The 25,222-nt window shown below is 34.4% G+C and overlaps 1 protein-coding gene across 9 annotated transcripts in view; it reads left to right on the plus strand.

Moving 5' to 3' along the window:
• The window catches only part of CACNA2D1 (calcium voltage-gated channel auxiliary subunit alpha2delta 1), a 508,655-nt gene that overhangs the window by 272,741 nt on the left and 210,692 nt on the right, over positions 1-25,222 (plus strand). For all 9 annotated transcript variants that reach the window (XM_043462913.1, XM_043462905.1, XM_043462907.1 and 6 more), the window contains exon 4: positions 3,595-3,654. In XM_043462913.1, the coding sequence (XP_043318848.1) occupies positions 3,595-3,654 (60 nt within the window). The remainder of the gene's footprint in view (positions 1-3,594; positions 3,655-25,222) is intronic.

Raw genomic sequence — 25,222 nt, forward strand, 5'->3', positions numbered from 1 at the left:
TCATCTCATCATCTGTCATCCCTTTCTCCTCCTGCCTTCATTAATTCCCAGCATCAGGGTCTTTTCCAATGAGTCAGTTCTTCGCATTCAGGTGGCCAAAGTATTGGAGTTTCAGCTTCAGCATCAGTCCTTCCAATGAATATTCAGGACTGATTTCCTTTAGGATGGACTGGTTGGATCTCCTTGCCATCCAAGGGACTCTCAAGAGTCTTCTCCAATGCCACAGTTCAAAAGCATCAATTATTCTGCACTCAACTTTCTTTATAGTCCAACTCTCACATCCATACATGACTACTTTAAAAACCATAGCCTTGAGTAGATGGACCTTTGTTGGCAAATAATGTCTCTGCTTTTTAATATGCTGTCTAAATTGGTTATAACTTGCCTTCCAAGGAGCAAGTGGCTTTTAATTTCATGGCTTCAATCACCATCTGCAGTGATTTTGGAGCCCAGAAAAATAAAGTCTGTCATGTTTCCATTGTTTCTCCATCTTCTTGCCATGAAGTGATGGGACCATCAGATGCCATGATCTTAGCTCTCTGAATGTTGAGTTTTAAGCCAATGTTTTCACTCTCTTCTTTCAGTTTGATCAAGAGGTTCTTTAGTTCTTCTTCACTTTCTGCCATAAGGGTGGTGTAATCTGCCTATCTGAGGTTATTGATATTTCTCCCGGCAATCTTGATTCCAGTTTAATTCTAGCATTTCTCATGATGTACTCTGCATATACGTTAAATAAGCAGGGTGACAATATACAGCTTTGAAGTACTCCTTTCCCAGTCTGTTGTTCAATGTCCAGTTCTAACTGTAGCTTCTTGACCTGAGTACAGATTTCTGAGGAGGCAGGTCAGGTGGTCTTGTATTCCCATCTCTTGCAGAATATTCCACTGTTTACTGTGATCCACACAGTCAAAAGCCTTGGCATAGTCAATAAAGTAGAAGTAGATGTATTTCTGGAACTCTCTTGCTTTTTTGATAATCCAGCAGATATTGGCAACTTGATCTTTGATTGAACAAGTTATTGTTACAGGGTCTATATATGTAGCCAACTATGAAAACAGGGATTTCCTACAGAGCAAACATTCACATTTTTTTAGGTAGGAATTTTACCATTCTTAACACAATTTTCCCCTGGCATTTAATGGTAGATCATTGGCTCTAAAATATAAAATGTCACTTTACCAGAATGAAAGCTCATTAGGGACTTGCAGTGTCCAGAAGACATGTCTGTTTTCTCCGAGTCATGACTAGCTGGTTTTTTGCCATGAGAAAGGGCACCATCAGCAACTATTTGTTTTGATTCCCAAGACAGGCTAAGTAGCTAAAGTTCTGTATTTTGCTTTCTCATGAAAAATGCTAGGTAAAAAAATTATTTTATTAATTTCTTTTTGAAAAAAGAAGATAATAGTAGTACATTTTCATAATATGTATCTCTTGGTTTCCAAGCTGGGGATATAAAATTCAGCAAATTTTCAGCTCCCAACTAACATTTTAAAATACTTTTTTGCTTCTAGAAAAATACAGGTCTTTAGGCTTCTAAAGCTATTTCATAATCTTGCATAAATGGCATTTACTTCATAAAATTAGTGTATATATATATTATATATATAAAATCCTCATATATATATATATATATGTATAAGAAAGATTATTTGGACTCGCCGCCTTCTAAGAGAATCGTCTTATAGTTTGTGACCGTTGTTCATCCCTGTTTAGTTTTTTTCTAGAAATAATTAGCTGATGATTACTATCACTGTGGCTTATTAAACGTGGATTAAGTTCACATTTTGAACCATGTGATTCTGAATTAGATCAGAGTACAGACCAGCATGATTGAGTGAGACCCGGTGCCTTGAAAACCATGTATTGCCCTGTGGGTGAAAGTCCCCCAATGTGTTTTGTTGGATTGGCAGCCTCCTTCTGTGTGTCTTGCAAGGAGAAATCTTAATATCCCTCTTCAAGAAATATTAGAGTTCTAATATTTCTTAACCTAAAAATTATATAACTTATTTATATTCTATCCAGTATTTTGTTTAAATTCACAAAATACTTAAGTTTATTATTGGCCCCATTTGTGTGAGTAATTTAGTTCTTATATGGATTGTTAAAAATGGGGGAAGACATACATTCTGAATTTTCTAAAGTATATGCATTTTCCCCCCTTATTCTGTGATTTCTTTTTTCTATCTTTCCAAATAAAGTTTTCTTACAAAGAAAGTGCTTTCAATTCCATTTCTTTTACCATTTTATTCATTTTTTTAGCAACATTTTTATACTGTATGTGAGTTTCTAAATGCGATGCAGTGTGACTGAAATGAATGCACTTTTCCCATGATTTTGCTCTGTTTAGGATTTTGGCTTTGTTAGGTAAAAAGAACCTTTTTTGGGTTACTCTCTCTGGTACAATTTCTAACATTCATTAGATTCTCTTGAGTTACGTGGCTGCCTAGTAGTTGATAAACCGGAACCATTGTCATTTAAGCACACTGGGGAATTTTTCCTTTAAAGTGATTCAGTGGGTTTTCCTGATAGCTCAGTTGGTAAAAAAATCCACTAAGCAGTTTATATAGTATAGTATTTTATACTTGCAGCAATTAGTGAGGCAGATTTGGACACTATTCCCATTAGGAGATAGGAGGAGAAACTTAACTTTTCCCAAGTTTGCACAGCTAGTGTGCAGCAGGGTTAGTATTTAAAACCAAGCCGTCTAGTTGGTTGAATCTGTTCCTTTTTTTTTTCCCATTTATTTTTATTAATCTGTTCTTAATCACTAAGTGTTACTGTCTTTTGTGAAAACTTGACCCAATGGAGAACATGATAGTATCAGTGGGAAATACAAAGAGAAAATATAAAAACTATTAGAGAAGGAAAAAAAATTATCTGCAAAAAATCATTAGCAGACTGACAATAGGTATTTCATCTCCAACTAAACCTAATGAAATAACCTTTTAAAAGTGCTAAAGGTAAATAAGTCATGCTAGAATTCTCTAATGACTCTGGAGTACAAGAATGAAGGGGAAATGAAGCCATTTTCGAGTGTGTGGATTGATAGTTTGCTCCTCACAGGTATCTGAATAAACTCTCAAGAATGTATTTTAGCAATGAGAAAATTATTGCAATTTTATCTTTTTTGGTTAAAAAAAAAAAAGCCAAAAATGCTATTAAGAAGGTACGTGTACAAAATTTAGCCCATATTTATTGATTTCCTGATGTCATTTCTTTCCAATATATGTTATAAAGATATTCATTAAAAGCAAGATTTTACCAAGATTAATATACTCTAGTGATCAAAACTTTTCTCTTAAATAATTGTTAGGCGTTGATAGATAGCATTGATTGATAGTGCCACACTACTGCAGAGGCAGAGGTAGTGAACTTAAAGGTATTCAAGAGTACTATGCTATTTACATTACTGAAGAGTAAATACATACATATCAACTTTAGTAAATTAGGTTATTAAATAATTTACAATTTATGAATCACAAATAAGGAACGTCTCTTTTATGTCTTAATAATCGATTTGAAAACCCAAGCATTATATAACAATTATATAATCATGTGGTCATTTGAATTCTAAGAATCTCGTTTCCTTTGCAGCGTCTAGCTTTGGAAGCAGAGAAAGTTCAAGCAGCCCACCAGTGGAGAGAGGATTTCGCAGTAAGCACCCTTTTTAACTACTTGAATTAATATGTACATTAATGTCTTGTGTTTGGATAACTAAATGGTTGCATTTAAAATATATTTTTAGTGATGAACTTTGGGATGAAAAAACAGTTCTCTATACTTCATTTAAAAAAGTACCTTCAAATATTCTCCGATACTCCAATGTATTTATAAAATTAATAACAGAAAAATAACATTAAACTGTAGTATTTGAATAATCTTTGTGTGGATTATGAAAATGTAGTATTTGAAAAACAAGTGGCATTTTCTAAGAAGTGACATGTATAATGTAATCACTTTGGTGGGCAATACAATTGAAGTTAGAATAAATGTATTAAGATTTCTTTAATTTGTTCCACATTAGTGAGACATTATCATTTATCTGCTCTGGCTTGCTTTTACAAACATCAGATGATACTAACTTTTGTATGAGTTTTTTTGATAAACTAGTTTTGTGCTTCAAGAGTCATTGGGGTGAATTATACAAATCTCAGAAATTCTTGTGATGAATTCCCTTCCTTTTTTGCCTCCCTTCCTCCCACCCTTCCTCCTTCCCTCTTTCCTTTCTTCCTTCTCTCTCTCCCTTCTTCCCTCCCTCCCTCCCATCTCTAGCTATGTCTTATCTTATGTCCTTGAAGAAGTTTGACCTTAATAGTTAAAAGACTTCTGTTACATATTTGAGTTGTTTCATTTATAGTGAATATCTCTTTAGTTTCTGATTAAAGAACAATTCCAGACAACTCATTTGGGGAATGTTAACCGTGTCCTCCCCACATTTAAAGTATCTTACTCTAATATGATTAAAGGAAGAATGACAGCTTGAATATACTGTTCAATTGTCTTTGAATGTTTTGAAAAACAAAAATCTCAAATTTCAAGGTACGAAAGTTGTGCTTCAATACAGCGCTAAACTTGTTTAGTGTTTAGGAATTGAGCTTTAAGGTTTAGAAATTAGCACTTTTACTTTGTGTTTCTGTGATTATATTGTATATCAAAGGAAAATGTAGTAAATGGTACTTCATTTGCTTATAGGGTAATAGTTAAATAGTCTTTCATGTTTATTAACTCTCATATTATTTACTTTTACTCTCTTTTATACTAATTTATATTTCTTAAGCAAACTCCTAGTCTATACAGTTGAGACTCTGATTACTGTCAGTTCAATTCTTTCATTTGGATTTGATCTTATTGCTTGATTTATTGGTATCATGTAGATACTGGCTTAATCCACAATTGTTTGTTGTAGGTGCATAGGTCAATTTGGCATCCATTAAATATATATAAAGAAAAAGATCAGTGACTAAGTTAAAACACAATCTTTTTCAATATAGACGAGAAATTTTAAACTCATCCAGTGAAGATTTTACAATGCAGTTTGTTGCTGTTACATAAAAGGAAAGTAAACTTGCATTTGTTTGGTGTATAAACCAAAAATAGCCACGTATTCTTTTGATGAACTGATAATTAATGCAATTTATTTTTCCTCCTCTCTTAGAAGTGGCATAGTAAAAGCATAATAGTTGTAAAGTTAGACCTTGTAGTCTGCCTAGTCTTGATATAGTAAGTTGGTGCTGTTTTAGTTTTAATCATGAGTAATTCTGAGAATCTAAAAATTGTAAGTTTATTCAAATCCGATTGCACAGTATATAGATTAGACTGGTCTTCTCAAAAGCTTCTCTTGCATTAAAGGAATTTGGTAATATTTCAGTCATTTATTAGTGGTGTGTCTTCAAATTTTCTAGGAAGAAATGCTGTATAAAAATAACTTTACAAGTAGGAATGTAGTATATAAAGTTTCCTTTCCCAGATATGTTGACTCATTAACACTAAGTTAACATTATGGCAATGATTTATTTTCCCTTATAGAAATAATGGGTGACCATTGTAGATAACATGAAAACTCTTAATAGATGACATGAAAACTCTTAAATGTGTGCTAGCCATTACTCTTTTATTTACTCTAAACCATCATCTATTGTATTGCACTTTACCATTTATGTATAGCTGAGAAGGAAAAAAAAAGAAGACAATCAGATTATGATACATGAACAATTTTAAGCAATATTTATACTTTTCAGATACCAAATGTGTAAAAATTTACCTTGAAATACAGCTTTTTAAAATCTACTCTCTCAGTGCCTGTATCCATACAGGAGTATGGCTAGGAAAAGTCATGCAAGAGAAGAAGTCAGTCCCACAATGACAGTAATGCCATTGCTAGATCTTCTGTAGTTAAATAGAAAATAAATGATTTGCCCAGTAAATGTTAGGAGTTCTTAGCAAATAGTCATCACTGTGTGGGAGAATTTTGAACAAATTCAGTTCTAAATTTCCCCCTAAGTTACTTCACAATTTATTCAAGATCTACAAACATTGATTGACATTAAAAGAGACCATTAAAAGGAAAACAAATTAGGACATTTTAGAGCCCTGTCAACTCATTTCCTGAGTACCCTTCTTGATGAACTATAAATGGTGTTCACAGTACACATATCTGTCACAATTTGTATGTTGAGAATTGATACTTTCCATGAAGTCTTTACAGTAGCCCTTCCCTTTGAAATAACACAGGTGAGGGATTGTTGAGGCAATAGTGATCTTATATTTGAAGAATAGAACCTGAATAAAGATTGCCTTTGGATTCAAATAAGTGAATATTGCAAACATAAGAGATCCTTTTCTTTCTTTTTGTTTGTTTTCTTCTCTGGTAATAGATGATGCTACAATTCATTTACATACAGTAAGGTTAAACAAATCCTTCAAGACTGTGAAAAAAATCAAGTTCACTTTCATGAGTGGTTGGAAGTTAGAAATCAACATTAAATCTCCCTTTATTTTGTGAACACAGACAAAACAACTGCAAATTTTATCAATTTCTTAACCAAACATTTAAAAATGTTCAATTTGAAGTTAAATGCTTCCATACTCCAGAAGATCCTTTTTTAAACTTTATAAGCCTTTTATCTTTTAAGAGATTTAACTATTTGCATCAGGGCAATACTTCTCTAATGCCATCCTTTAATAATTTAACACTAGGATGATTTAGAAGGCAGAAATAATTTACTAAAAGGTACATTAACATTTCAAAAAGAAATATAATATGCCAGTTCTTCCCTCCAGTATAAGTAGGGTGGTTTCATTAACATTACTTAGGCAAAATGTTGATTAACATTCTGTTGTCTGTACTGTAGAGAAATCTCAAGAATAACAAGAACAAAAGGCAAAGCACTAAAATGCTGGCAACAAGAAAGGGCTCCTGTAATTCACGCTCTCCCTCAGCTCCACTCAATTCCCAGTTGGATGTACAATTGAGGGAACAAAAGGCGTATACTCTAAATGGATTAAGATTTATGTGGTCATGCATTTACAAGTTCAAACCAATATTTGTAAATAAGCTGTGTCTACCAGCTGCCTTTCAGGTCTGCATACAACTTACTGGCATTAAAGGGGGTTTTTTATGTCATGTATGATTGGGCAAATTATTTTATTAAGGGCAGGTGGGAGAAGGAAAAAGGAGCTTGGAAAATTAATTGTTCCGCATTAAATAACTGCTTTTATTTTTACTGAACACATCTTTTCCAATTGCTTCTGAAATCTCATTTGATTGCATTGCAATGGTTGGTTAACTAAAGCAATTTTGTTTCCAACTAAGCCTGCAATATTAATTGTACTTACACATGTATAAACATAAGGGGTGCCTAATTTGTATTTTAATAAGTGGGATCTTTATGTATGGCTTATTAGCATCAGCTTGCTACTGTGAAGGCTGAGTACAGACAGGCTAGAAATTGGCCAGTAAATAAAACATTTGACGAACCTCTTTTTAGCTCTAGCTTCACAGAGAAACTAAATTAGACAGTAGAAATTTTTCTAGTGAGGTTGAATGTTATTGAGTGTTAATCAGGCTAATTTAGTTTTCCTAATTTAGTTTTAATCATATATATATTTTAAAAATTACCTTACTCTAATAATATTTTCAAATGTTGCTTTAAAAGTTGTACTATGTAGAATTTTGTGTTTATATGAGTTAAATTAATGGGCACTAGCATTGTATATTTATTATTTCATCTATCCTTTTCATGAAATAACCTTACCTCTATTGATTGCAGCACAAACAGTAGTGAATATGGGAACTATGAAATCATACTATATTTATTTTGGTTACAATGTATAAGAGAAACACTTTTAAATTTGTGCAGGTGCTGGATATGAAAGTGCTGACTTTCTAGGAATCAAAAATGAAAAATGGAGGGCAAGGTGGCATTTTGTCTTAATGAAAGAATGAATGAATTTAGTAGATTATCAAGATACTTTAGTCTGTAGCTGGATTTAGTCTTTCTTAGTTTCTGCCTTTGGTAGAGTCGTTCTTTTGGAATCAGGAGCTTTCATCTTTCAGTATATTTTTGTAACACTTCTTACACAGGGAAGTAATCAATTCTTTACAACTGCTTTTTTGAGTCTTATCAGTTTTCTCCTGATCATGAAGACAGATGAAAAGGAGCCACAATATAAAACTGATTTACCTCCAAATTGTGGGAAACCAATTTAATAGAAAAGATCCAGATAAATATGTGTTGTCTGACTCTTTTTGTTTATTCATGCACATAAAAGCCCATGGTAAAATGACTATAAGACACCAGAGTAGAAAATAATAACCAGGGGCTTTAAATGATTCGTTGTACTGATACCGCCGCCCCCCCCCCCCGCTTTTTTTTCTTATATTGAAAAAAAAAAAGAAGCAACATATTTACTCATTATTTACCTAGCCAATATGGTTTTTTTAAAAAATAATTTTTAATATGTTCTAGTGATTATTCTGTCCTCATTATTATTTCTTTTGAAGCCAAAGTCACATTGATAGTATAAGATGATACAGTAGAACTCTCACAAGTAAAGCATCATGACAATATGTGCTGGAATAATGCAAATTTAGATCTAATTGGAGCTTGGTAAATTTTTTTTCCCCCTCCTCTCAGGAAGGTAGAGAGATCTTGGGACAAGTGTCTGACTTGGGAAATGGGGAGGTGGATGGAGTCTTATATATTTTTCAAAATATATTCCAGGAATATATATTCCTGCTGCCTGTGTAACCCAGGATTGAACTGATTTTACATTACTACATTAAGGGGAGATTCCTGGAATTACTACCATGTTCTAAAAATTATAACCAAGAACGACACACAAAATCATCTTCATTGATACTTAAGTTAGTGTCAGTTATTATCATCTGCAGATATTAAATTGTAGTTGTCAAAAGAGAGCTTTTGAATGTACCCATTTCATTTACTTCTTTATAAGTTGAGCTGCATTTTATTACAGTTTTTGGATACCTACCCCTTATTTGCTAAGGTGAGGTTTACTATCTTAATTTCTCAACTGCAAAAGAAATGAAAAGATGAAGAAAAATGTATCAGCATTACAAATCAATGTAGAGTCTACAAAGATTTGCTCTATAAACTTTTATCTGATTCATTTTCTTATTTGAAAATCTGCAGTTAGTTTCCATTTTCCATAAATGGTATACCAGGCCTTTCATGATCTTGCCCCATCTTATCTTTAGTAAATTTTCCATTGCAACATTTCCCCAGCAGTTATTACCCTTTCCCTGAAATTCTGAGTCCTAAGCAGAGTAAACTACTTGATGTTTTCCTTAGACAGTATTTCCTTCCTCTTCTCACCTTTTGAAAATTTCTGCCTATAATCTTTCATTTCTCCCCAGTTTCCGTTTGGTTTTGATCCACCAAGCTTGGATTCATTGTTTGTTTTATCTGGTCCTCTAATGCTGGGTATGTATTCATATTCAGATATATACTCTTTATATAATTTTCCTTTTACCACATTTTTTCATCACTGAAATGTAAACTTCTTGGGGATAAAAAAACTTTTGCTAAAGCATAACCAAAATAACTGTAGTCTAGTACATAATAGACAGTAGTCTATAAGTAAGTAATTTTTAAATTAAAAATACTGAGATATCTATTTTTTACTCTAAACATTTATTGTCAATTTTGCTGGAGAAGTAATTTTTAAAGTTTGTTGAAACAGCACATTTTTAATGTCTGAATATGTTTGCTTACAGCTGTGGTATAGTTATAGAACACTGAGCTTGGAGGTATGCAAATCTCCTTTAAGTATTGGCTTTCCCACTAACTTGCAATGCCATTTTAGAAAAATAGCAATATTTTGATATTATTTCTTTATATAGAAACTCTTGGTTCTGTTGTCTCCACTGGCATAATTATTTTTGTGAGATGCTCTGTGCCCCTCCGTAGCTCCATAACAAAGAAGCTATTTATTAGAAACCTTGAGATACATCTCAGGTGCTCACATCCAGGTTGGTGCAAGTCCTGTGACGGCTGTTTGCCTAGTCCATTGAGCATCTCCCAGCTGCCTTGACTCTGGTACTTGATCTCCTTTCATTGCTCTAAAGAAAGAAATACCATTCTGCTCAGGCTGCTATCAACTGGTGCATCCCTTATTGTAAAACCTTTAAACTGCAGTCTTAGGGTATGCTGTGCAGAAAGAGGGTAATGACCTTATTCCTAACCATAGACAGTTTTTAAAACCTATTTTAATGTACTGTACTGTTTTAAAAAGTCAAAGTTCATACAAAACATCCACTGTGAACAAAATATCAAACTTACTTTTCTTTGTAGAAAATTGATTGTCATGAGAACACAACATGAGATCTATCCTCTTAAGAAAGTATAAGTAAGGGTACAATATGTTGTTGCCTAAGGGTAGTGTTGTGTGGTTGATCCCCATAGCTGTTTCTCTAGCTTGGTTGAAATTTTATGCCATTGATTACTGACTCCCATTTCTTGCTCCTCCCCAAACCCTGGTAACCACCATTCCAGTCTTTGGTTTTATTAAGTTGACTATTTTAGTTATTTCGTATAAGTGTAATCATGTAGTATTTGTCTTTGTGTCTTCTTTATTTCACTCAGTGTGATGTCCTCGAAATCCATCCATGTTGTTGTATGTATTATAGAATCTTTACTTTTTGTATGTGTGTGCACTTAGTCATGTCCAACTCTTTGCAACCCAATGGACTGTGGTTCCCCCAGGCTCCAATGTCCATGGAATTCTTCAGGCAAGAATACTGGAGAGGGTTGCTATTTCCTTCTCCATAGGTCTTCCTGACCCAGGGATCGAATTCGTGTCTCTTGTGTCGCTTGCATTGGCAGGCAGGTTCTTTACCAGCTGAGCTGCTGGTGAAGCCCTCTACTTTTAAGAGAGGCTGAATAATATTATATTGTATTTATAAACCATATTTTTTTCATCCATTCATCTGTCAATGGATGTTTTCGTAGTTTCCACATGTTCAGTTCAGCTCAGCAATTCAGTTGTGTCTGACTCTTTGTGACCCCATGGACTACAGCACTCCAGGCCTCCCTGTCCATCACCAGCTCCCAGAGCTTACTCACATTCATGTCCATCGAGTCAGTGATGCCATTCAGCCATCTCATCCTCTGTTGTCCCTTCTCCTGCTTTCAATCTTTCCCAGCATCAGGGTCTTTCCCGATGAGTCAGTTCTTCATATCTGGTGGCCAGAGTATTAGAGTTTCAGCTTCAGCATCAGTCCTTCCAATGAATATTCAGGATCGATTTCCTTTAGGATTGACTGGTTTGATCTCCTTGCAGTCCAAGGGACTCTCAAGAGTCTTGTCCAACACAACAGATCAAAAGCATCAATACTTTGGTGCTCAGCTTTCTTTATAGTCCATACATGACTATTGGAAAAGCTATAGCTGTCTCTGCTTTTTAGTATGCTGTCTAGGTTGGTCATAGACAGAGTGCCTGAAGAATGATGGATGGAGGCTCGTGACATTGTACAGGAGGCAGTGATCAAGACCACCCCCCCCAAAAAAAAGAATTGCAAAAAGGCAAAATAGTTATCTGAGGAGGCCTTACAAATAGCTGGGGAAAAAAAAAGAAGCAGCAGCAAAAGGCAAAGGAGAAAAGGAAAGATACACCTATTTGAATGCAGAGTTCCAAAGAATAGCAAGGAGAGATAAGAAAGCCTTTCTCAGTGATCAGTGCAAAGAAATAGAGGAAAACTATAGAGTGGGAAAGACTAGAGATCTCTTCAAGAAAATTAGAGATACCAAGGGGACATTTCGTGCAAAGATGGGCACAATAAAGGACAGACATGGTATGGACCTAACAGAAGCAGAAGATCTTTAGAAGAGGTGGCAAGGATACACAGAGGAACTGTACAAAAAAGATCTTCATGACCAGATAACCATGATGGTGTGTTCACTCCCCTAGTGCCAGACATCCTGGAATGTGAAGTCAAGTGGCCCTTAGGAAGCATCACTACAAACAAATTTCTAAATTTCTATATCTTAGCTATTTTAAATAAGGGTACAGTGAAAATGAGTGTTATTATTTCTTATAGATCTTGATTTTAATTCTTTTGGACACATAGCTGGAAGTGGGATTCCTGGATTAAATGATAGTTCTGTTTTTTGTTTTTAATTTTTTTGAGAAACTATACTGTTTTGTGTAATGATTGCACCATTTTGGATTCTCACCAGTAATTTTGCGAGGGTTCCAATTTCTCTACATCCTCACCAATGCTTGTTGGTTGTCTAATGCATTAAAGACTTAACAGTAAAAATCTAAAACTGTAAGACACTTAGACTTAAACATAGCAGAAAAGTTTCATGCCATTATTCTTGGCAATGATTTTATGGAGTGACACCAAAAGCACAGGCAACAAAACCCAAAATAGACAAATGAGACTACACAAAACTAAAACGCGTCTGCACAGCAAAGGGAACAATCAACACAGTGAAAAGCAGCCTAAGAATGGGAGAAAATATTTGCAAACTATATATCTGATAAGAGATTTATCTCCAAAAATATAAGAAGCCCATACAACCCATTAACAAAAATAACAACCTGAGGCCTTTCTCATCATCAGACTGTGGAGCTAGTTCTCATATTCCCATTTATTTAAAGTGAAAGTCATTCAGTCATGTCTGACTCTGCAATCCCATGTACTGTAGCCTGCCAGGCTCCTCTGTCCATGGAGTTCTCCAGGCCTAAATTCTAAAGTGGGTAGCTGCTCCCTTCTCCAGGGGATCTTTCCAACTCAGGGATCGCACCCGGGTCTCCCACGTTGCAGGCAAATTCTTTATCGTCTGAGCCACCAGGAAAGCCCATTTATTCAATTCTTCTCTCAAATAGGACAGAAACACCTTTCCTTTGGAGTCTTTGAGGAGGCTTAACCTTATCCTCATCTTATAAATATTCCTGTGAACTCTTCTTTATGTTTTTCTCCTTTTGTAGAAAACAGTCCTCCTCCAGCAAATGAATGCATGAAAATAGATTTCGGATAATTTTTCAGCTTTCTTCCTATATTATCGTAGCTCTTGTTCATTCTGAATGTCCTCTGTTTTTAAAAACACTCATATTTCCAAAATCCTCTTTAAAATTAAATGAGATAATTTATGGGACTATGCTTAGCACTTTGGAAGGTCTCAAAAATGGTAATTTTTATATAGGAGGCACTATCTTCTTCAAGTCTTATTTCTTTCAAGAAGCTCTCATTGCCTCTTAATGATTAAGCGTGGCTGGGTATATCTGCTTAAGAAGGAAAGTATGTATTGCCTGTAATAGGCAGTAGATGATTGCTTATTAAATTGACTTAAATCCATTTTACTTACATTCCATTTATGCAAAATGAGTACATTTGGAAATGATAAGTACTCAGCATGAGACTAAGAAATTTTTTTTTGTTCTTACTGATATTTGTTTTTATGATTGTATGAAGTTCTGGTTTATTCAGTGCCTAAAACAGCCCTGGTAGACCTCAGTAGAATTAAAGAAAAGTTGTATCTAAAGATATCCTTAGGAAGTACTGAGATTAATACATATTTCTATTTACTGTCGATCCTTTATGACCAAGCCTAGGGTAATAACTCTATTCTCAGAGATAATTTTTATATTGAAAATAGCATTAGATGTAGGAGAAAGAAGTGGCAACCCACTCCAGTATACTTGCCTGGAGAATTCTGTGGACAGAGGAGCCTGGTGGGCTGATGTCGATGGGTCACACAGAGTTGGAAAACGACTGAAGCGACTTAGCATGCATGCATGCGTTGGAGAAGGAAATGGCAACCCACTCCAGTATTCTTGCCTGGAGAATCCCAGAGACAGAGGAGCCTGGTGGGCTGCCATCTATGGGGTCGCACAGAGTTGGACACGACTGAAGCGACTTAGCAGCAGCAGCAGCATTAGATGTTGAGATAGTTTCACTTTAATGGCATTATAGATATGTTAATGTTTGCTCATATTGCTGTGGGAAGGACAATGCTTCAGGAACTGAAGAACTGGAGTAGAGAGCTTTTGTTCCGGAAGGACTGACACTACAGTGATGAAATTTAGAGTTTTTTATAAAGTAGCAAAGTGATAAGATGCAGGCAATTAACATATGTCATGGGGTTTAGTCACTAGTAGGATACATTTTGACTTTGGGAGTCACCTAGAAAATGACCATGAGGACTGTGTTTCAATAGAGGGATTATATGTGTCCAGAATACATGAAAACTGTTGAAACATGGGTCTGGATAATGTTGAGAGTATGGATATTGCAATGAGAAGTCTATCAAGTAAGTCTCTTAAGTAGACAGAAGACATGTTAAAAAGGTCTTTGAATTAAACTTGTAAGTTTAAAAGAAAAGACAGGGAAACCTAGAGAATATTGATCCACATGATTGAAAAAATATTAACTGGACTTTAGTGCTAGATTTGATTACATATAGGAAAAATACGATGAAAATTTAGAGAAATTATTATTTCCGTTCATGCAAATCAGCTTTCTTCTTTAAAGTTCATGCTTGTGTCGTCTTTTAACCTTACAAGCCAGTTTGTGAATGGATTTTATTCCTCTTGTATTCTAAATTATCAACATTTTTGTTTGTTTTACTTTCTCATCAACATAACAAACTGGTTTCCTTTTATCATTAAAAAAAAAAGTCACCTATTTTAGTTTTGCCACTTTTCTTTGCTGTCTTATTTTTCAAGTCTCAGAAGAAAGAAAAAAAAGTAGACCTGCTCCATCTTTTCATTTTCATCTTCATCCAGTGGCCAGCCAACTCCAGTCTAACAACAAAATTCATCCATGGTGAAAATGTTCTCAGTGGTCACATTTACCTCAGGTCATCAAATCTAATGGACTTTTTTTATTTATCTCTGTACTTGGTCCTTCCTATCATTTTATTTTATTTTATTATTTTTTTAATTTTTTAATTTTTTTTTAATTAGTTGGAGGCTAGTTACTTCACAACATTTCAGTGGGTTTTGTCATACATTGATATGAATCAGCCATAGAGTTACACGTATTCCCCATCCCGATCCCCTCTCCCACCTCCCTCTCCACCCGATTCCTCTGGGTCTTCCCAGTGCACCAGGCCCGAGCACTTGTCTCATGCATCCCACCTGGGCTGGTGATCTGTTTCACCATAGATAATATACATGCTGTTCTTTCGAAACACGCCACCCTCACCGTCTCCATTTTAGTGTACCACTTCCTATTTATTCTTTCATCAAGCACACATTTTCTGCTAGTTTTCAGGAAACTCCATTTTTCTGGTTTTCCTATTTTCTCACCATTTATTCCTTCTTAATCTCCTTTTTTAGTACTTCTTTCTGTACTATAGCTCTAGTTTTAGGGAACAGTTTAAATTTAGGGAACAGTCTTAGAGCTGTTCTAAGTTTAAGGAACAGTCTTAACCTGCTTGTTTTCCATATTTACTCCCAGGACACTGCATCCATTTTGTTTAAATTACATAGAATTCTACTCAAGTCTCTTTTCTGAGCTCTAGACTCATTTATACAACTGATCATTTGCTGATTCCATTTAAATGTCTCACCTGCATGGCACTAACATGCCCAGAAGAGGTGTTGTTTCCATCCTACTTCCCCTTCAACCCACCACCACCAGCCAGTATCCTGATCATCTGTTAATTTCTCCACCTCAGATGAGATCAAGTTCTCCCATTTCATCTAGCCAAAATTAAGTCATAATCCTTTATTTCAGGACTTCCCAGGTGGTGCCTGTCAATGCAGGAGACACAAGAGAAACAGATTTGATCCCTGGATCAGAAAGATCCCCTAAAGTAGGAAATGGCAACCCACTCCATTATTTATGTCTGGAAATTTCCATGGACAGAGGAGTCTGGAGGGCTGCCATCCATGGGTCTGCAGAGTCGGACATGACTGAGCAACTGCCCACAGGCACACAGACACAATCCTTTGTTTCTCCCTCTGCCGTAATCGCTCACACACTGTCATTCGTGTGTAAATTCTGTTCCAAGTCTATATATATCATGCAACCATCTATTTCTTCGTTACAACCACCATGTTTATTTGAATTACTGGGTTCCCACAGGCAGAATAATCTTGAAATTAATCAAATTATGAATCAGAAGTCTATTCTACTGTCCTGGGGAATCCACAAGTTTATTTTACAGAATTTTTTGTTTTACAGAATTTTAGTGGCCCAGCATATACATAATTAAATAAGATTTTAGACTGTCAGTTCAATAGAAGAGAATGAGATTTTTTAAAAGAATTAGTACAGTTTTATAAGATGGTGGGAAATGAAGCTTTATATATCCTTCTGATACAAACATTTTAGACACCAAGGAAGATGAACAAGATGTACAAATTTTAAACTAATAAGTCAGGCAAATATCAAAACAGAGTAGCTTAAATAACAAAGATGAATGTAGAAAGTAATAACTACTGCTTTTATCAAACTACCCGTGAAAAATGTGTCTATGTACCAGTAACAACAGTAAAATCCAAGCAGCGCAAGTAACAAAAAGAGGGAAAAAAAAGCCAAATGTTACTTCTTGTCAAAATTAATGATACAAAAGGTGAAGTTTTATATGAATTTGGTTGTAAAATAGCAATTTCTAAGTGCCTACTTCTGCTTTGTTAGAAGACATTATGGTCTGAGAGAGAAGGTAATCAAGAGAGCTTGTAATTGCTCGATGTTGTAAGAATCAGATGTCGGAATTGTAGTATTGTGTGCTATGGGATATGTTATATGTTAACTAAATTATTAGATTCCAAAATTATAAAAGTAGCAAAAGCTCCTTTGTTATAATGTTTCACCAGTGTGTGTACAGCTCTCCTAGGGATTGTATAAGAATCAAGTGGAATCCTTTTTTTGCTTTCCAAAGTCTTTTTACATTCTCACCATAAGGTTCTCCGTGACATCCTGTGAGGTCAAGACAAGACATTGAGAATCCTTCTGCAGTGAGCCAGTGTAAATAACTGGAATGTGATTTCTCTCTCATAGGTCTTAAAACTGAAGAAAGCTTGACAGACACTAACTGGAAGTCTTACTAGTTATGAAAATATATATGATTAGTCTAAATGCAGTTCTAAAGGTTGGAAAAAAGGGACTGAATGGTAAATAGACTTGAGGTAGAAAAGAAAATTATAATAAGCAAATAGAATCTCAAAAAACCTGAGTAGCAACTGCTGCCCAGTTACTCAGTCGTGGCCAGCTCTTGTGACCCCATGGATTGCAACCTTCCAGGCTCCTCTGTCCGTGGAATTTTCCAGACAAGCATACTAGAGCAGGTTGCCATTTCCTACTCCTCGAAACCATGTCTCTTGCGTCCCCTGCATTGACAGGCGGATTCTTTACCACTGAGCCACCTGGGAAGTCTGGAAAGTTGGGTTTAGTTAATAACAAAATAGCAATAACAGTAATAATCAGGGCTATGCAATCACTTTTTCCCTAAAGTTATAATACCTTAATTGTTTTTGTAAAAGTTTTAGTATCATTATTTAAAAATTAAAATAATTACAAAAGAAAACTTAAAATCTTGCCTAAATTCCATAGCAAGGTTTATTCCTTGTTTACATTGTCTCTTCATGTTCAGCTTATCTGTTTATACTTTTTTCATGTATTTTTTCATAATATACATACAAAATTCATTGATATAGTCAATATAACAGAGTGTACAGACTTATAATCAGAGAGTATGCTCTATTTTGAATAAATTAGCATGTTTGTGTGTTCTCTCGTTTTCTTCATACATCCCCCAATCTTATTAAACTATTACTTTTAAGATTCATTTTACTTCTATAAACACAGTGTTTAATACTGCTTCTATAATTTGATGGGTTAAATGCTATCAGTATAACTTTTATGATAATTCTCCCATTACTGCCCTTATTTTTTTCTCTTTAAATTCATAATTTGATTGAATGCATTTTGTTGTGAAGTAGTTAGATCAAGACGAGCTGTGAGATTCTTTAATTCCTGAGTTCTTGTGTGATTGAGACTATCTGAGCATTTCATTTTGGGCTTGAAAACCTTGACTAAGTAGGCATTTTTCCCATTCAAAATTTTGGGACATTGCTTTACAGTCTTCTGTCAGTTTTAGTGGCCATCAAGAACTCTTAAGGGGCTTCCCTAGGACTCTGACAGTAAAGAATCTGCCTGCAATGTAGGAGACCAGGATTCAGTCCCTTGGTCAGGAAGATCCCATGGAGAAGGAAATGGCAACCCACTCCAATATTCTTGCATGAAGAATTCCATGGACAGCCAAGCTGCAGTCCATGCAGTCACAAAGAGTCAGACACAACTGAGCAACTCAATCACACACACACACACACACAGCCAAGCTGCAGTCCATGCAGTCACAAAGAGTCAGACACAACTGAGCAACTCAAACACACACACACACACACACACAGCCAAGCTGCAGTCCATGCAGTCACAAAGAGTCAGACACAACTGAGCAACTCAAACACACACACACACACACACACACACTACCTACCTAAAGCTATTCTGATTTTAGCCCCTGGTTTCCATCCTGAATTGATTTGATTCTTTTCACTGATTCTCTGATACGTTCTTTGTTTTTGAGGTTGAACAAGGAATGATACATCTGATTGTTGATTGTTTGATGTCTTCTTATTAAAGTTGTAATTTCATTTCAGAGATGTTTATGTTTACTTTCAGCATAGTTTTCAATATTTCTGTGTGTAACATTTCATGGTTTTTCAAGAATATTATTTCGTGTAAGTTGGATCTCTATTTCTATTTTCCATAACTGGTATCTTCTCTATTACAGTTTTAAAAAAATACATTTTTATTCAATTACATTTCATTTGATATGATTTTCTGAAGCCTGTCTAGAATGATGGTCTTTTCACCTGCATCTGTGCTTTTGTTGTTTTCATGTGGCTTTCTTCACTAAATAATCTTTTTTTCTATCTCACATCTGTTCTGGCAGCTTCTTTGCCAACTTATATAGGTCTATAAACTAATCTTTTGAACTCCTCTATCTTTTATTTCCCCCCCTTGCCTTCTCCCTCCACCCTTTAATTTAAATAATTGATCTACAGTTCCTCTGGCCCTCTGAAGACTCATGGATATTAATTCTTTCATTTTAGAATTTCATATGTTAAATTAGTTTTCCTATCTTCCCTCCCTTTTCCAAAATGGCTATGTGCAGGTTCCAGAATCTTTGCATTAATTAATGATTTGATAGAAGTTGTTGAAAGTTTAAAAAAAGAAAGAGAGACCCCAAGATAGTTTAGAGATAGTTTAGGCCTTCTGCTAACAGGACTTTTCCACTAAGACGATTAGTCTTAGCTGTGTTGTACATTTTCAGCCAGTTGTTAACATTGAAGAAGTCTGTAAGACTTATGGTAAAAACAATTAGGTCATGGCTTTTCTTGAAGCAATATGATGATTGTCATTTCTGTTTCTTACCAGGATTTATTTTCTTTTATGCTTTTCAGTGAGAACTTGTTAGTATTAATGACATTTTCAAAGTCAAAATAGGGAATGTCTGACTTATGTTTTCCTGCAAATATTAATATGTATATGTAGTTATCTACTTGATACCAGATGAATATCATAAATTCCACTTTTAAATACATTATTAGAAAATAAAATGAAGAAAAGAAAATATAATGTAAACCATTATGAAGATAGAGAAATCAGAACATACTCTAAATAGAAACCCTAAAGTTACCATTTGTACATTAGAATTATTGATTCTCAGCTTATAATGTGCTTCTTGTTTCATTCAATAAGTTATTTTGTTGCATAATATCCAGTCTAAAATTATTTTTTGAGCCATGAAACAGTTCAAAACCTATGATATTAGAAGTGGCAAACAATAATAAATGCTGACCAAGGTCCCAGAAAGATTTGGTTTGGTTGTTTCCTATTATGTGATTTTTAGCTAACTAATGTCTAAACCACAGTTTTTTTCCCTAACAATAAAAAGGGAATACTATTGGAGATGTTAACACAGAATTTTGCTACTTAATGAAAATTATGCATGGAAGCCTTCACGCAGGTCTTTGACAAGTAGATTTAAGCATTTGAGATAACTGAAATTTGCTTAGCAATCCAATTTAGTTTTTTTTTTTTTTTTTAAAAAACATGACTTATATTCTTCCCACTTGGTTTCAAGAGGATAGCATCTTGCTAACATGAAACACCCTTCACATACATACAATTACTCCATTTAATTGAGATCAGTTATGCTTGCAAATGTGTTGTTTCTCTTTAAACATGGTTGTAAATATTTCAAAGAAAACGAGATATTAAATAAGGAGAACAGTATAGAATCAACATATCCATGTTGATAAATGTTTCTTTGTTCTAAGGGGCTTTGGTTGTGAAATAAAGAATATTCAGTATACTCAGGAGAGAATAGATTACAGAATTTAAATTGTAATAAATCTAAAATATATGTTTGATTGCTAAATTCTTTTTCATCATATTTGTGCTGAGTGAAAATGACCCCATCATATATTCAAGCTGACTTAAGTCCATTTCTTTGACTAGAAGTGAAATGAAACTACTTAACAGCAAATATCAATGTTTCTGTTATTTTAGTATCATAGATGTTAATCTTAAGGCTTCCTGGAAGTGTCTGTAACTTTTATAGGTTTTTCTCTGAAATTCTGCTTTAGAAAGTCATTCATTTGATGACCTAGATTTTAATCTCTGGTTTCTTCTATATTACAGGCTTTTAGTTTTAAATTTTGACTCATAATGAGCTTGTGATGGCAAGGACAAGTGGTGGGAAACATGAATAATTTTAATCTGTAAATGAGTTATACATCATTTTCATCAAACTCTATTTTCTCATCTGAACGGCCACAGAATAAGCACCAAGAATTGTGGGACTTTAGAATGCTGGATTGTCTGGCATCTGAAGCTTTGTCTGGCTTACTTGCTCTTGTTTCCTTTCTCAGTGAAATGTCAAGGGTATTTCATTGATGATTATGAATTGTCTTGAGTCATGCCATGTGACTCAGAAAAATACAGCAATGACAAGAAAAGCCAAGGTCTCGCTACAAAAGCACTGCTTGGCCATGATGAAAGCTTTGTGAATTCAGAATGAAGATGGGCAATTGTACTATAATTCATAGCTCTGCTTGAGTGCCAAGGAGTCATATCTTTCAAGAGCTTTCAAGTTCTTCAGGAGATGTAAAATTCAAGGTTACTGTTGAGCAAATTAAATTCATCAAATACTTAGACTTCAAAGGTATAAACATCTGTTGTGTGGTTTGAGAGGAAGTCTGTTGAATTATGTTGGTACTAGTCAATTTGCTAATACAGAAACTATACAATATAAGAAACTTTCACAACTGATTATAAAGTGCAAGCATATTTTCATCAAAAAGTGAAATTTCCTTCCTTTCCACTCCCCCTCTCCATCTGATTACAAAAGGAGAAAGAAAAAATACTCTAAGTGATTAGCAGTGAGGACTAAAGTTAAAGTGTGTGTGCTCGGTTGTGTTGACTCGTTGTGAGCCCATGGACTGTAGCCCGCCAGGCTCCTCTGTCTGTGAAATTTTCCAGGCAAGAATACTGGAGTCGGTTGCCATTTCCACATCCAGGGAGTCTTCCTGACCCAGAAGATCAAACCCATGCCTCCTGCATCTTCTGGACTGGCAGGCAAATTCTTTACTGGTGCGCTACCTGGGAAGCCCTTTCGTGATGAATGGTTTGGTTATTATCTGTTACTTGAGGTTATATACATGAATCTTTTTCTGTTCCTTTGGGAAATATGGGTTTATTTACTCTTTTACCAAAAATCATGGTTCTTTTTCAATTATACTTTTTCAAAGGTGCAGTTAATGTAAATGTGAAGTGTATATTATGTATACTCATTACATATATATATAATTTTTCTTAAGAAAAATGTAATATATGTATGTATGTTACATATATATATATAATATTTTCTTAAGAAAAAATAGGGTGGCTATGTATTTATTTGGGATTATGAAGGGCAACTTGATTACCCGGAAAAACTGGGCAAACTGTTGCCTGGGTTGCTTGTAGATTGATTTCTGAGCTTCTCCCTCGTTAAAAACTGAGGTATGGCCGGAGCTTAACTGCTCTCAAGCTTCCCTGCAGCTTTATTTGTACCAGACAGTTTGGTGACAAGCAGATTCCTGCTGGGACACCTGATCCCAAATGTAAATAGAAACCAAAAGTAAAGAGATGACAACAAAATAGGTCACTAAATAGGCTTTATTGGAATTGATTGTCACTGAATTTAAAAGCAAGGTTTATTGAATTAAAGCAAATGTGTGGGCAATTAACTTGTCTGCATAGTGTGTCAACACATTTTGAGTAAAATTATTTTTTATCATCTTGCCAATAGGTTTTTGTAATGATATCTTGGCATACATTTAATATTTTAAATCTTCCATATTAGCACCAAGTCTTTAATGATGCAAAATTCATTTGTTTCTAAACTTGACTTTTTTTTTTAAGTGAATTGAAGTGTTTTAAGAATTAGATAAGGGAGCAAATAAAATATTACAGTACATGATACTGATAGGATATAAGCAAATATACCATGTTGGATATGTTTCTATCCAAGTATAATTATATCTTGCTTCTGTATTTCTGTTTCTCCTTAACTTTTAGCTGTCTGTTTAGGCTGCCCTCTAGTGAAATAACCAGTAATGAAGACAGTCTTTGAGCTGGTGAAACCTTATTTTCTGTACCTTTTCCCCCTTTGTCATTTTCCTCTTTATGTCATCTGCATTATATCAGTAATTTGACTTGCTAGCAGTAATCAGTGAGGGAGAGTTGAAGAAGCACAAAGACCAATTTAAAGAAAAGTCTAGCTTTCTGAAGCTGATTTTCTTTCGCTAATGAGAAAAAATATCATTTCAGAAGCTCACTGGAAGGGAACATTGTTATTCAGAAATTGAGAGATTTAGCATTTGATATTTCTGTATTAAAGATGCTTGTTTGGTTTATTTTATTTATTAAATATTCACAGCTTTAAAATATATAGCATATGGATATGAAATTAGTAAGTGAAAGAAGAATGTTCACTTGCTCCAGAAGAAAATATGGAAGCTTTAACATGTATTTGGATTCCAATTCTGTGTTGCTTCTTACTAAGTAACTTTGAGAAATTGGCCTACCTTCCAAAATGATTTTCTCATCTGTAAATTATAATAATATACATGTCTTTAGTATTTGAGATCAGCACTGCATGCGATAGTGTGTTTACATACTAAATTACCAGTAGAATGGCATAGTGTTATCATCACTATTGTTCATAACCTGATTTACAAATGACAGCTGTGTAGAGATTACCTGGGGTTTATTCTCTGATTCATGTTTTATACTTCCTTAAATTCAGTGTAAGGCTTTTCCGTGTTCATGTGAGCACGCATGTGTTTTATGTATTACGTTGTTCTTCTACTGGAATTAGAAATGAGTGCTGATAATCTCAGATTCTCGGTTTTTCCTTTGTATACATACAGAACACACATTTCTCAAGAAAACATTTCACTTAAAGTTTTGTGCTGACAAATATAAAGACAATCTTGAAGGAATGATATTAGATCGTTGTCTATTGTCTTTCTATGCAAATATGTTAATATTTACTATGGATGGAGGTTATGGGAACAGAGAGGGAGGAAGACAGAGAGTGGCTGTTTAAAGAATTTTTTTTGCGTTTTATCAGAAAACACCTTTGAAGATCTCTGCCCACTGTGATTTTTAGTGTCTGTCATGCTTTGGTGACAGGGGGAACCAAAAGGATTGGTGGGAGCAATATGGACAGTACTTAGGCATCACTTAAAATAGCTTGAAGGTTCTACCAAGTTGTCAGAATTTTGTACTTTGATAACAGGAATGTCCTCTGTCTGGGAATGTTATACCATTTGACCTCGTGTGGGAGGATCAAATAAACTATAGTTGGAATGTAAGTGTGTATGTACCTGACTTGTCAGGTCATGGATATCAGTTTAGGTGATCTGTGCGATCGTAGATATGACTGCCTTCAAAATTTAACATACTACTACTGAGTTACCAATATAAACATTTTGACGATTCCTTAGTGTATTTCAAAATGAGAATTAAATGAACAATATCAGGTAAATATATGTGTAAAATTGACAGTACCATTGAAGCATACAGTACATTTGATTAAGCATTTATTCCAACTTTGCAAAGCAAATATCCCTTGGCTTTTATGGGTAGTTAAGTTTTCTAAAGACTGGAGCAGTTTGTAATTTTGATATCACTCCTTTGAGATCGTTGTTCCAAATTTCATTTCAAAGCTAATGTTTAATGATACAGCATCCTTCTCCCCTCCAAAAATTCCTGCAACAACATTTAATTTTTAAAGTGTTGGTAATAATATAAAATATACTTAAATTATATAATACTAGCTTGTAAGTTAGGGTTGCCAGGTTTAGCACATTTAAAAAAAAAGCCCAGCATGCCCAGTTATATTTGAATTTCAGACAAATAACATGTATTTCTTATTATAAGTGTGGAACATATTTTTACTAAAAAAATATTGTCCGAAATTCAAATTTAATTGATTGTCCTCTGTTTTATCTGGAAAATTGTATTTTAAATACTTGTATTAAGCTCTTAAATGAAAATTCTTAGCTCAAGCTTTCATCAGCTTTCTATGCTTATGTCTGTTTTTGCACAATCTCTGCATGATTTCTAAGTAATACTAGTTCAGTCATATAGCTAACTTTTATATCATTTATTTGTGAATGGGAAGGACATTATGCATATTAGTATTTATCAGCTTGGTTAATAATTTTTAGCTTTGTCTTGTACTCTGTTGATACATAGTTTGACAAATTTCCCTTTAAAATATGAAATATAGAGGATAATTTCACTTGATCTGCTTTCAGTTTACTTGCTTCTCTTGGGTGTTTCTAGAGGAGCTACTTTTAACAAACAAATAATCCATGAAAGATGCCAAAATATGCAACAGATTGGAGGAAAAAACATAGCCTTCTAATTTTTTTATGGAGGAAATTGTGTCTGTAAAGGTTAGTTGGCTGCTAATATATTCTATTCCTACTTCTCACCTAGATATTAACTTTGAAATTTCTTTCTTCTTTACATGTAAAATATTCTTCATACTGAGTTTCTTATGCGCTAGGAGAGAAGTGATTCTGATTAAAAGATGAGTATGTCTGTGTGCTCCTTTGTTCAGTAACACATCTGGAAGCATAGTTTAAAATGTAGACAACTCTGTAGTTGGCTTGCTTT

This window comes from Cervus canadensis, chromosome 3 (genome assembly GCF_019320065.1).
Source record: "Cervus canadensis isolate Bull #8, Minnesota chromosome 3, ASM1932006v1, whole genome shotgun sequence".
Taxonomy (NCBI): Eukaryota; Metazoa; Chordata; class Mammalia; order Artiodactyla; family Cervidae; genus Cervus; species Cervus canadensis.